Source organism: Ursus maritimus (genome assembly GCF_017311325.1).
Source record: "Ursus maritimus isolate PB19 chromosome X unlocalized genomic scaffold, ASM1731132v1 scaffold_X1, whole genome shotgun sequence".
Lineage (NCBI taxonomy): Eukaryota > Metazoa > Chordata > Mammalia > Carnivora > Ursidae > Ursus > Ursus maritimus.
In genome coordinates, this window is record NW_024423319.1 from 92,032,911 (window position 1) to 92,046,653 (window position 13,743).

Below are 13,743 nucleotides of genomic sequence, written 5' to 3' on the forward strand. Positions count from 1 at the left end.
GCATGTTCCCAAGTGGGGCCGAAGCTGGTGGTCTGGGCTCACACTGTGAGAACCACTGGCCTAGCGTTTCACCAGAGGCTTCACAGCTTTGAAGTGGATATTTTGCAAAGCAGCCTATCAAAAGGGGGTCAGTCATTACTGGGTAGCCAGGAGACAGTCCAGGGAGCTGTCACACAGACGATCTGTCACATGCATTACCTAGTGGACTCAGTGTCAGGCCACGTGTCCCCTTTATCAGACCTATCAGTGAGGAATAAGGGACTTGGAAGATGGATGTTTTCTCTTTTTCCGTTTGACTTCCACCTTAGAGTCTAGTGCAGATGAAAAGAGCCAATTTAGGCAAAGAATGGAAAGCGTGAAAGAACAGGAAATGCAGAATACCTGGATAATCTAAAAATTCTCTTGTCTGGTTAGAATACGATTTTCAAATGGCACTGAAGCCACGTTAAAGCAATTAACAGGCCGCAGCGATGCCTGGCGTTGCGAGGTTCCCACCTCCCTGTTTTCTCACTCTCGTGTGTGTGTGTGTGTGTGTGTGTTTTAAGATTTATTTATTTTAGAGAGGGACAGTGCATGTGCCCATGGGCATGCGCATGTGGGGGGGGTGCAGAGGGAGGAGGACAGAATCTCAAGCAGACTCCCTGCTGAGCGTGGAACCCAGTGCAGGGCTGGATCCCAGGATCCTGAGATCATGACCTGAGCTGAAACCAAGAGTCGGATGCTTAACCAACTGAGCCACCCTGGTGCCCCAACTCTGATGTTTTTTTAGACATAAAGGTATGGGCAAATTCTGTTCCCTAGAGTAACTTTCCAGCAATTTCAAGGGTGAGAGGGACAAAGGATGCCATAATTTTTATATCCATATTGTTTTTGAGGTATAATTGATACAAGTATACAACAAAATGATTCAGTATTTGTATATATTGCAAAATGATTATCCTGCTAAGTCTAGTTAACATCCATCACCGTATGTAGTTACATTTTTTTCCTTGTGAAATTTTAAGATTTACTCCCAGGTACTTTCAGATGTGTAATGTAGTATTAACTATAACTGCCATGCTACACATTAAATCCCCATGACTTAAGATCTAGAAGTTTCCACCTTTTGACCCCCTTCACACATTTTACCCACCCCTAATCCCCTGCCTCTGGCAACCACTAATGTCCTTTGTATCTATGAGTTTGTTTTGTTGTGGTGGTGGTTGTTCGTTGTTTAGATTCGGGATATAAGTGACACCACATGGTATTTGTCCTCTGATTTATTTCACTTAGGATAATGTCCATAAGGTCCATCCACGTTGTCACAAATGGCAACATTTTATTCTTTTAATATGGCTGAATAATGTTCTAGTGTGTGTACCATATTTCCTTTATCCATTTGTCCATCAGTGGACATTTACGTTGTTTCCATCTCTTGGCTATTGTACATAATGCTGGAGTAAAGATAAGGGTGCATATACCTTTTGAATTTAGTTTATTATTTTCTTCAGATAAACCCCTAAAAGTGGAATTGGACGATCGTATAGTTATTTTTTGATGAATTTCCATACTGTTTTCCCAAGTGGCTGCCCCAATATACATTGCTACCAACAGTGCCCAGTGTGCCCTTCTCTCTACATCCTCACTAATGTTTTTTTCCCCAAGATTTATTAATCTGATGGGGGGATGGTAGGGGAGGGGCAGAGGGAGGAAAGGGAGACAGAGTCTTAAGCAGATTCCCAGCTGAGTGCAGAGCCTAATGCAGGGCTCAGTCTCAGGACCCTGAGATCATGACCTGAGTTGAAACCAAGAGTCGGACGCTTAACCGACTGCACCGTCCAGGCGCCCCACCAACACTTACTTTTTGTCTTTCTGATGCTAGCCATTCTAACAGGAGTGAGGTGATATTTCCCTGTGGTTTCGATTTCCACTTCCCTGCTGATTAGTGATGTGGAGCATGTTTTCATGTATTCGATGGCCATGTGTATGTCTATGCAGTTCCTCTGCCCATTTTTTATCTTGTGTGTGTCGTTTACTGAGTTGTATGAGCTCTTCATATATTTTGGATATTAGTGTCTTCTCAGATATGAGTTGCAAATATTTTCTCCAATTCAGTAGGTTGCTTTTTCATTTTGGTGACAATTGCCTATGCAGAAACTTTTTAATTTGATGTATTCCCACTTGTTTATTTTTGCTTTTGTTGCCTTTACTTTTGGTGTCAAATCCAAAAAAGCATCATGGTGATGACAGATATACTGACTATATATTCTCCTATATGTTAGGGTTTCAGGTCTTACATTCAAGTCTTTAAGGCATTTTTGAGTTTATTTTTGTATACAGTGTATGATAGGGGTCCAGTTTTCCCAAAAGTATTTATTGAAGAAATTGTCCTTTCCCCATTGCAAACTCTCGGCTCTTTTGTCATAAATTAATGGACCATATGTGTGTGGGTTTATTTCTGGGCTGTGTGTCTGATTTTATGCCAGTACCATACTGTTTTGCTTACTATGGCTTTGTAATATAGTTTGAAATCAAGGAGCATACGGCCTCCAGCCTTGTTCTTCTTTCTCAAAATTGTTTTAGCTATTCAGCATCTTTTGTGCTTCCATACAAATTTAAGGATTTTTTTTTGTTCTGTTTCTATGAAAAATACAATGAGAATTTTGATTGAACCATGAGAGACTATGGACTCTGGGAAACAAACTGAGGGCTTCAGAGGGGAAGGGGGTGGGGGAATGGGATAGGCCAGTGATGGGTATTGAGGGCACGTATTGCATGGTGCACTGGGGGTTATGCGCAAGTAATGAATCATGGAACATTGCATCAAAAACTAGGGATGTACTGTATGGTGACTAACATAATTATTTTTTTAATTATAATAAAGTGTGGCAAAATATTAGGTTTGACAGAGTTGGCTGATAGGAAAAGGACTTTGTCATATCCTGTACTTTCTGTTAAAATACATCAATTAAAATGTTTATCTGAAGGCTTAAGGCTGTAAACAAAATATAGAAAGAAATTATTAAAGCAATCGTTCTCATTCATAACCAAAAAATTTAATTGTAATTTTTTGCAAAGATTATAGCAACCTAATTGTGTTCCAGAATTGCCTTAGGTATGTAAATGTTATAAATCTGAACATATTAAGTAAATTGTATTGAAGGAGAGCTGTCAGTATCAATTTAACAAAAATTTTTGATAAGGATTGCACTGAATCTGTATATTGCTTTGGGTAGTATGGACATTTTAACAATATCCCAATTCATGAGGATGGAATATCTTTCTATTTTTCTGTGTGTTTTCTTCAATTTCATTCATCAGTTTCTTATAGATTTCAGTGTTCAGGTCTTTAACCTCCTTGAATTTATTCCTAGGTATTTTATTCATTTTCATGCAATTATGAAAGTGCTTGTTTTCTTAATTTTCTTCCTGACTCTTCATTATTAGTGTATAGAAATGCAAAAGATTTTTGCATCTTGATATTGCATCCTGTGTCATTACTGAATTCATGTATTCTAACAGCGTATTGGTGCAATCTTCAGGATTTTCTGCTTCTGTATATAATATGTCCTCTGCAAACAGTGACAGCTTTAATATTTCCTTTCCCATTTGGATGCCTTTGATTTATTTTCCTTTCCTATCTGCTGTGGGTAGGATTTCTAATACTATGTTAAATAATAGTGGTGAGAGTGCGCATCCTTGTCGTGTTCCTGACCTTACTGAAAAACCTTCAGCTTTTTGACATCAAGTCTGATGTTAGATGTGGGCTTGGCCTGCATTATGTGGAGGTTTGTTTCCTCTACTTTGTTGAGAGTTTTCACCATAAACAATATTGAGTTTTGCAAACAGTTTTTCTGCATCTATTGATGAGAATGCTCTTTTTATCCTTCGTTTTGTAAATGTGGTGTATCATGTTAACAGATGCTGAACCATCTTTGCATGCCTGAAAGAAATCCCACTTGATCATGGTGAATGGTCCATTTAATGTATTGTTGAATTCAGCTTGCTAGTGTTTTGTTGAGGATTTTTGCAGCTATGCTCAGTAGGGATATTGGGCTTTTCTTCTAGTGTCTTCATCTGGTTTTGGTATCAGGGAAATGCTGGCCTCATAAAATAAGCTTAGAAGTGTTCCCCCCTTTTCCATTTTTAGGAACAGTTTGAGAAGGACTGTTATTAATCTTCTTTGAATGTTTGCTATAATTCACCAGTGAAGCTGTGTGGACCTGGTCTTCTGTCTGGTGGGAAGTTTTTTTTTTTTTATATTCTGATTCAATATCCTTACTAGAAATTGGTTTGTTCAGATATTCTATTTCTTCATGATTCAGTTGGGGAAAGTTATATGTTTCTAGAATTTTATACATTTCTTCTAGGTTGTCTAATTAGCATATAATTGTTCATCATAGTATGATTTTCTGTATTCTTAGGTTATCAGTTGTAACATCTCTTTCATTTCTGATTTATTTGAGCCCTCTTTTTTCCCCTTGGTGAATCTAGCTAAAGGTTTATCAATATTGCTATCTTTTCAAAAAGCTAGCTCTTTTTCCATTGATTGTTACTTCCTTGGTTATATTTTGGCCTTCACTTGTTCTTTTTCTGGTTGAGGTGTAAAGTTACGTTATTATTTCAGATTTTTTTCTTACCTGAGGTAGGCATTTATCACTATGAACTTCCCTCTTAGAACTGCTTTTATTACATTCCATAAGTTTTAGTGTATTTTCGTTTTTGGTTTCAAGCTATTTTGTTGATCCAAAGAATTTTGATTTTTTTCCCCCTAGGGAACAAACTATGCATAAAGTATTCGATATTTTAAAAGGGTACTAGTCACATGAAACATTCTCCAGAATAGATCACATATTAGGCCACAAAACAAGCCTTAACAAATTGAAAAAAATCCTAGTCATACCATGCATCTTTTCTGACCACAATGCTATGAAACTAGAAGTCAACCACAAGAAAAAATCTGGAAAGACCACAAATACATAGAGGCTAAAGAACATGCTACTAAACAATAAATGGGTCAATTAGGGAAACAAATGAAAATGTAAACATAATGGCTGAAAAGCTTTGGGATGCAGTCCTAAAAGGGAAGTTCATAGCAATACAGGCCTACCTCAAGAAGCATAAAAATCTCAAACAACCTGATGTTACAACTAAAAGAGCTAGAAAAAGAACAAACAAAACCCCAAACTAGCGGAAGGAAGGAAATGATTAGATCAGAATAAATGATACAGAAACTAAAAGACCAATAGAACAGATAAGTGAAACCAGGAGCTGATTCTTTGAAGAAATTAATAAAATTGATAAACCTCTAGCCAGACTTATCAAGAAAAAAAGAGAAAGGACTCAAATCACAAATGACAATGGAGAAATGACAACCAACACCACAGAAATACAGTTAGAATATTATGAAAAACCAAATGCCAACCAATTGGGCAACTGAGAAGACATGGATAAATGCCAAGAAACATATAACCTACCAAAGCTGAAACAAGAAGAAATAGAAAACTTGAACAGACTGATTGATTACCATCAAAGAAATTGAGCCAGTAATAAAAAAAACTCCCAACAAACAAAACTCCAGGGCCAGATAATCTTGAAAGGCAAATTCTACCAAGCATTTAATGAAGAGTTAATACCCATTCTTCTCAAAATATTCCAAAAATGGAAAAGGAAAACTTACAAATTCATTCTATGAGGCCAGCATTACCCTGACACTGAAACCAGATAAAGACACCACAAAAAAAAAGAGAAGTTCATGCCAATTTCTCTGACGAACATAGATAGAAAGGTCTCAACAAAATACAAGCAAACTGAATCCAACGATACATTAAAATTCATTCATTGCAATCAAGTGGGATTTATTCCTGGGTTGCAAGGATGGTTCAGTATTCACATATCAATCAAAGTGACACATCACATCAATAAGAGAAAGGATCAGAACCATGATCATTTCAATAGATGCAGAAAAAGCATTTGACAAAGGACAACATCCATTCATGATTAAAACCCTCAATAAAGTAGGTTTAGAGGGAACATAATAAAAGCCATATATGAAAAACCCACAGAGAACATCATCCTTAATGGGGAAAAACAGAGTTTTTCTCCTAAGGTCAGGAACAAGACAAGAATATCCACTCTCACCACTTTTATTCAACAGAGTACTGGAAGTTCTAGCCACAGCAATCAGACAACAAAAAGAAATGCATCCAAATCGGTAAGGAAGAAGTAAAACTTTCAATATTTGCAGATGACATGATACTTTATGTAGAAAACCTGAAAGACTCCACCAAAAAAAACTGGTAGAACTGATAAATTCAGTAAAGTCACAGGATACAAAATCAATGTACAGAAACCGATTTTATTTCTATACACCAATAATGAAGCAGTAGAAAGTGAAATTAAGAAAAACTTATTTAAAATTGCACCAAAAATAAGATAACTGGGAATAAACCTAATCAAAGAGGTGAGAGACCTGTACTCTGAAAACTATAAAACACTGATGACAGAAATTGAAGACAACACAAAGAAATGGAAAGACATTCCATGTTCATGGATTAGAACACACACTGTTAAAATGTCTATACTACCCAAAGAAACCTACACATACAATGCAATCCCTATCAAAATACCACCAGCATTTTTCACAGATCTAGAACAAATAATCCTAAAATTTGTATGGAACCCACAAAAGACCTGAAATAGCCAAAGCAACCTTGGAAAAGAAAAGCAAAGCTGGAGGCATCACAATTCCAGACTTTAAGATGTATTACAAAGCTGTAGTAATCAAAACAGTATTGTACTGGCAAAAAAACAGAGCAATGGAACAGAATAGAAAACCCTGAAAGGAACCCACAAGTATATGGTCAATTGTTGACAAAGCAGGAAAGAATATCCAATGGAAATAAAGATAGTCTTTTCAACAAATGGTGTTGGGAAAACTGGACAGAAACGTAAAAAACTAAACCATACACAAAAATTCAAAATGGATCAAAGACCTAAATGTGAGACATGAAACCATAACAATCCTGGAGAACACAGACCATAACCCCTTTGACGTCGGCCATAGCAACTTCCTTCTACATGTTTCCTGAGGCAAGCGAAACACAAGCAAAAATAAACTATTGGGACTTCATCAAGATAAAAAGCTTCTGCACAGTGAAAGAAACCCTCAGCAAAACTAAAAGGCAGCCTACTGAATGGGAGAAGGTATTTGCAAATGACATACCTGATAAAGAGTTAGTATCCCAAATATATAAAGAACTTATGCACCTCAACACTCAAAAATCTAATTTTAAAATGGGCAGAAGATATGAACATTTTTCCAGAGACCTACAGATGGCCAATAGACACATGAAAAGATGTTCAACACTACTTATCATAGAAATGCAAATCAAAACCACAGTGAGATACCACCTCACACCTGTCGGAATGGCTAAAATCAACACAAGAAACAACAGGTATTGATGAGGATGTGGAGAAAGGGGAACCTTTGTGCACTGTTGGGGAGAATGAAAACTGATGCAACCACTGTGGAAAACAGTATGGAGGTTCCTCAAAAAGTTAGAACTCCCCTCTGATTCAGCAATTGCCCTACCAGGTATTTACCCAAAGGATGAATTTTAGGTTTTTGATGTCACACCTACATCTTTTTATCTTGTGTAGCCCTTATTATAGTTATTTTTACTACTTACGTATTTTAACCTTTCATACTAACCTTATGTGATGAATCCACTACCTTTACTATATATTTACCTTTACCAATGAGATGTGTGCTTTCATATGTTTTCTTGTTAGTAATTAGTGCCCATTCTTTTCAGCATAAAGAAGTCCCTTTACCATCTCTTGTAAGGCTGGTTTAGTGGTGAACTCTTAGCTTGTCTGTAAAACTATGTCTCCTTCAATTCTGAATAATTTTGTTGAATAGAATATTCTTGGTTGGAAGCTGTTTTCTTTGAACACTTTGAATGTATCATGCCACTCCCTTTAGCCTGCAAAGTTTCTGGTGATAATACATGCTGACAGTCTTATGGGGTTTTTCATGTATGTAACAAGCTGTTTTGCTGCTTTTAAGGTTCTCTCTTTGTCTTTAACTTTTGACATTTTAATTATAATGTGTTTTGGTGTAGGTCTCTGGTTTCTTCTTACTTAGAAATCTCTGGGCCACCTTGATCTGGATGTCTCTTTCTTTCCCATGTCGGGGAAGTTTTCAGCCTCTTTCTCTCCTCCTTCTGGGACCCCTTGTGTGCAAATAATGGCACCATATTGTATGTAAATGTTAGTCTGCTTGATGTTGTTCCATATATCCTTTAAGCTGCTTTCATTGTTTACCCATTCAGAGCAGCAAAAAGAAGAATTTTAAATTCTTCTACCTAGTCTTTGAGTTCACTATTTCTTCTGCTTTATCTACTTTGTTGTTGAATTCCTCTTATGTATTTTTAAATTCAGTTATTGAATTCTTCAGCTCTGTGACTTTGGTACTTATATTTTAAGTTCTCACTGTACTTAACCCTTCTTTTTCCAAGTTCAGTGAGCATTTTTATGACGATTACTTTGAACTCTTTATCAGGTAAATTACTTTTCTCCATTTTACTGAGGTTTATTTTCCAAGGTTTGATCTTGTTTGGAGCACGTTCTTCTGTTGTATTGGATGAAACAGCCACTTCTCCCGATGTTGAAATGGTGGTCTTCTGTAGGAGGTGATCCTTATTGGTCATCCGTGCCCTAGCTTTTGGTTGTCTCTCAAACCTTTCTGATTCTCTAAGCAGACTATGTATCGTGTAGCAACGGTGAGAATCTTAGCACTTGGATTCAGGCTTAGTGGAAGCCAGACCCCCAAGCAGCAGCTGTTAAGGATGCCAATAGACATAGAGTGCTGTGGGACTGTAAGTGTTAGCTCCACGGGTCATCTGAGCTGCATGAATGGGAGTTGTCCCCTGGGAGGCGATCACAAAAATTGGGACCTCTGACACGTGCATAAGCTCCTGTCTGGGAGAGCTGTAGTGAGACAAAGGGAGAGCACAAAGATGGCATCCCTTGGACTATGTTTCCTCAGAGTCCCTCCGTAGGTTCCTAGATGGGTGCTGAATCTGAAGCCTGCCCCTCAGGATGAGGCTCCAGGGTAAGCAAACGGGAATTTTTCACAGAAAGATGGGATCTGCCTTAACCTGTCTGTGCAGTGCCCCAGCGGTGACAGCCTACCACAAACTGTCTTCTTGATCGTTACAGTCTTGTGGCATCCAGGAATGCAAGTCTTTTCGGCCACTAGAGCCAGGTGATCAAGGGGTATCCTCTGGGTGGCATCCACAAAAACCATGGCACCAGATGTAAAAACGGGGTCAGCAGCTCTCTCGGAGCTCCCCTCCAATAGCTGCTAGCACTCTGGAGAGCCGCAGAGGGAGAGTACAAAGATACTTCTCCCCTCCTCGGTCTCCGAAAGTTTACGGTCAGTCCCTAGATGTATATTTAGCGAGAAGCCCGCCCCTCACACTGTAGCTATGATGATAAGCTAACGGGCCTCTTTCACAGAAAGACTGAACTCCTGGGTCTGAACTAATTGCTGTCTCCTGAGGGTGGTAGCTGTTGAACGTTGTCCTGTTGGTTACTGTCTTGTAGGACCTGTAGGTGTAAGCAACACTGGCCCAAGAGCCAGATGATGTAGACGTGTCCTGGCAGCATCATCAGCGAGTATCAGGGAGCCCGAAAAGGTGTACATGCCTTTCTGGAATATACTAGTGAGCTGTAGGGAAGCAGATGGAGAGTGTGAAGATGGGGCCCACCAGCTTGAGTGAAGCAAAGGGGGAGTGCAAAGGATGATTCTCACTGAAAAAGGGATAGAGAGAGAGACAGGGGGACAGAGTGAAGGAGAGAGAGACACGGAGAGACCAAGACCCAAAAAGTCATAAGGAGATGTTTAGANNGAAAGAGGAAAAGGAGAGAGACAGACATGGGGTGAGAGGGATATAGAGAGGGGTAGGGGGAAGCTGGGACAGAGAGACAGAGAAAGACCAAGACCTACACAGGGGGAGAGAGGTAGAAAGACGCACCAACACAAAGAGACAGAGGGAGAGAAAGAGAAGGATAAAAGGGAGAGAGGCGGATGGAGCAAAGGAGAGACACACAGACAAAGCAAGAGATGGCCACACATGCAGAGAGAAGGAGAGGGAAAGGGAGAGAGAAATGGGGAACAAGTGTGCAAAGGACAGATGGCGAGGAGACGAGGGGGACAGAGATGGAGTGCGTGTGAAAGCTGGGGAGTGACAGATGGACAGACCTGGAGGGAAGGCGAGCATGAGGGGCAGACTGAGAGCAGGAGAGCCTGAGTGTGCACGACAGGGAGCAAGGAATGGATGGAGAGGGACAGAGGCAGTGGGGGAGCTGGATGGAGGGAGCGAGACCGTGCCCACGGGCTTTAGAAGGCAGGAGAGCACAAAGATGGCACCTACCGGCTGGAGTGTACAGAAGTAGCCCAAAGGCCGAAAGTAAAATAAGAGCGATGGCTTCCACTGGCTTTAGCAACAGAGAAATGTGAAAATGGTACCCACCCTTCTCTCCCTGGAGACTCTCCCTCATGCCCCCGCCCGCAGTCACACTCTTAAAAATGATCAAAGGAGGCTCTTTCACCTCATGTCCGGTGCTTTTCAAATGGCTGCTTCTGGGTTGCTCTTCGGGGTGAGTTTGCATGTTGAGCCCTGTAAGCACCATTTCTCAGTTTACCACACACCTGCGTGTCTCGTGTGCTTCAGCCCTATTGGTTTTCAAAGCTAGACTTTTGGGGGAAGCTCTTATGTGCAGATCTCAAAAGACAAGGTTCCCCAAGTGGGGTGGAAATACTCTGAGCCTCAGGGAGAAGCTCCAGGTTTTCAGTTCCCTCCCGATGGGTGTCGCCGTGCTGGGTGTGTGGATTTTTTGCTGAGATTGTGTCTCAGCTTTGTGTACCTGCTTGGATGTGGCTTTTTTCTCATTTCCGGGTGTGCAGCAGCCCCTCTGCCTGGTCTCAGGTTTTTCTCAGAGAAAATTATTCCATAGGTAGTTGGAAATTTGCTGTGTACACGGGAGGAGGGGAATTCTGGATCTTCTTCCATTGCAACCTTGAAACGGAACACCACCATCTATCTGTAGAGAAAACGCTACAGAGTTTTCTAGAAGAGTCTCCAGGAAGAGCTCATTCCAGTCTGATGACAGGCGTTTATGTAACTCCTGCACACTGCTGGCACCACCCAACTTGTGGGGTGTCCCATCATCTGTCGCCAAGATTTCTGTGGTCTCTTGGCCATGGTGGGGTACATTCCAGTGACTGTTGATAGCCTGCTGACCTGAACACTTATTCCTCCCCGTGGTCGTGTTTCTTCTTTATATTCTGTCAATCAAGGCGCAAGGCTCAGAGGAGGAATGTGTGTGGCAGCCGATGGTGGCACCATGGGCAGCTTCCATCCTAGCCTCAGAAGCACTGGAACAGCAGCTGTTCCCGTTCCTCATTGGCTGCCCTTTCCCACAGGCCCCAGCCGCCACAACATCCCTTGGCCTTTTCCTCCCTCCAGACCAGCTTTCTTTTCTACGCTTGTTTTCTGGGATCCTTCTGCCCTGGACATCCCCCTCTCCCCCAGAAAAACCTAAATACTCGTCTTTTTAAAGATGCAGAGCGGTTTCTCTCCATTTTGACTCACTCCATTGTCTGCACGCACTCCATTAACGTGCTTCTCAGTCACCTCCTCCTGAGCTTCCCATCTCACGAGACCTGGCAGAGGCATTTAAATGTTGTCTTTCTTTTCCTTCTAGTCACTAGCAGTGGATTAGCCATTTAGCCTCCCACGGAGATAAAATATAAATTATTCCCATCTTCCCTGAAACGCTCTTAAAAGGGAAAAGCAAGTATAGAATTTGGAGTTTGAGTCGTGAATATTTTTCCCTTGATCCTTTTGTGGGAGGAAAAATATTTCACTTTAAATACAGAGAGCAGTATATATTCTGCCTTACACATAACTTCTAGAGAAGTAAATTCATAAGTAAAATCGAGACGAGACTGGGCTTATTTTTTCAGTGGGCTCAGCTGATCAGCTTGTTTGCTTTCTCTGGCTTATTTCATCTAAATAGGTTTCTATTGATATAAAAATCATTTTACACAATATAAGTTCTAGGGGGGTAGAGTAGGAAAAAAATCACTTTGGGGGGAATCGTTTGAGGTACAAATGATAATTAAGTTAATATACCTAGAGTGTAGACCAAGTTTAATCTCCTCTAACTGTGCAATCCTGAGCTGGCTACTAAGCCAGAATGGTCCAGAACTACAATGTTTGGAAACTTAATCAGCTTCACCTAGTCCAGGGTTTTTCAACCTCAGTACTACTGACATTTGGGGCTGGCTAATTCTTTGTTGGGGGGAGGCTTTCCTGTGGATTCTAACACCTGAAGCAGCATCCCCGTCTCACTAGAGGCTAGAAGTACCACGTCACTGTGCCAACGAAAAATGTGTTCAGACACAGCCAGATATTCCCTAGAAGGCAGAATCACCCCTGTTAACCATGGACCTAGTTCTCGTATGTACACGGTTATGCAGACCTAGTCTGTGAAGTGGGTTGACTCCAATTTAATGCAAAAAATTTGTCGGTACTGTTGTACGTACCTTGTAGTAACTGTTGGCCCGTAGCGCACCAGGGCAGGCCCAGAGTCTTCCTGACCATTGTAAAGCGGTGCTACTGAACCTTTCATGGGCATACCAGTCACTTGGGCATCTCGCTAATAATTCAGATCCTAATTAATTCAGCAGGTTTGGGATGGACCATGGGCTTCTCCAGTGATGCTGTGAGTCCAAGCACCATACTGTGAGTAGCGAGGGTCCTTAGATGAGTAAGTCCGCGGTAGTAAGCCCTTCTCTGCACACAGCGTCACTATAGCGCTCTGGTTGGTCCAACAGAGCCCTTGGGGGTCAGGTCTGACAGTCCTCTCTTTGTCTGCCCTAGGTTGTTGCTGCGAATCCCACTCTATTCCTTCAGCATGGTGCTAGTGGATAAGCACGGCATGGACAAGGAGCGCTATGTCTCCCTGGTGATGCCCGTGGCCCTCTTCAACCTCATCGATACTTTCCCCTTGCGGAAAGAGGAGATGGTCCTGCAAGCTGAAATGGGCCAGGCCTGTAACACCTGATGTGACGGCTCCTCTCTTGGCAGGTCCTCCTCTCGTTCTACGGAGTGCTATGCACGCGGAAAGGCCAGAAAAATATCCTTGATGTACAGATTTTTATTTGTAATTTTAAAAGTCTATTTTAATATGAGCTTTCTTTGCACTTACTTAAAAATTACCATGATGCTTTTTGTACTTTGAACTGTACCCCCCAAAATGGTGACTATGATCTGCACTCTATTCCATCACGGCTGGTTAATTTTGTAGAGAAATTAGAAACCACAACCATACACATGCTTTCAACGTGTTATTCAGTGTAACACATAACTTCTATTTTGTTTTTTTATATAAAACTTATATTAATAAAATAAAATATTTTGGAGCAAAACTCGTTTTGTGTTTTAAGCACAAGCCATACTTGCTCAGTGGCTTTAGGACTGGAAAGATGTGATGACTTTTGTCAGGGAGAGCTCAGCTGAGCTGGGAGAGCTGTGCTTTCAGGTGGTAGAGCAGTTGATTACAGCAACAAGCCAAAAATTAAAGAGGTAATAAGCCTTTAATCCCTAACCCTGATAGCATAAACAAGAAGCTAAAACCAGAGGAAGCACCAATTCTCCCCTTTTCTTTTTCCCCAGTGGACCACTGTTA

The 13,743-nt window shown here is 40.9% G+C and overlaps 1 protein-coding gene across 3 annotated transcripts in view; it reads left to right on the plus strand.

Moving 5' to 3' along the window:
• SRPX (sushi repeat containing protein X-linked) overlaps positions 1–13,480 on the plus strand; it is a 116,890-nt gene extending 103,410 nt beyond the window's left edge. For all 3 annotated transcript variants that reach the window (XM_040633021.1, XM_040633028.1, XM_040633031.1), the window contains one exon: positions 12,936–13,480. In XM_040633021.1, the coding sequence (XP_040488955.1) occupies positions 12,936–13,119 (184 nt within the window). In that variant the 3' untranslated portion in view covers positions 13,120–13,480. The remainder of the gene's footprint in view (positions 1–12,935) is intronic.
• The last annotated feature ends 263 nt before the right edge of the window (positions 13,481–13,743 follow it).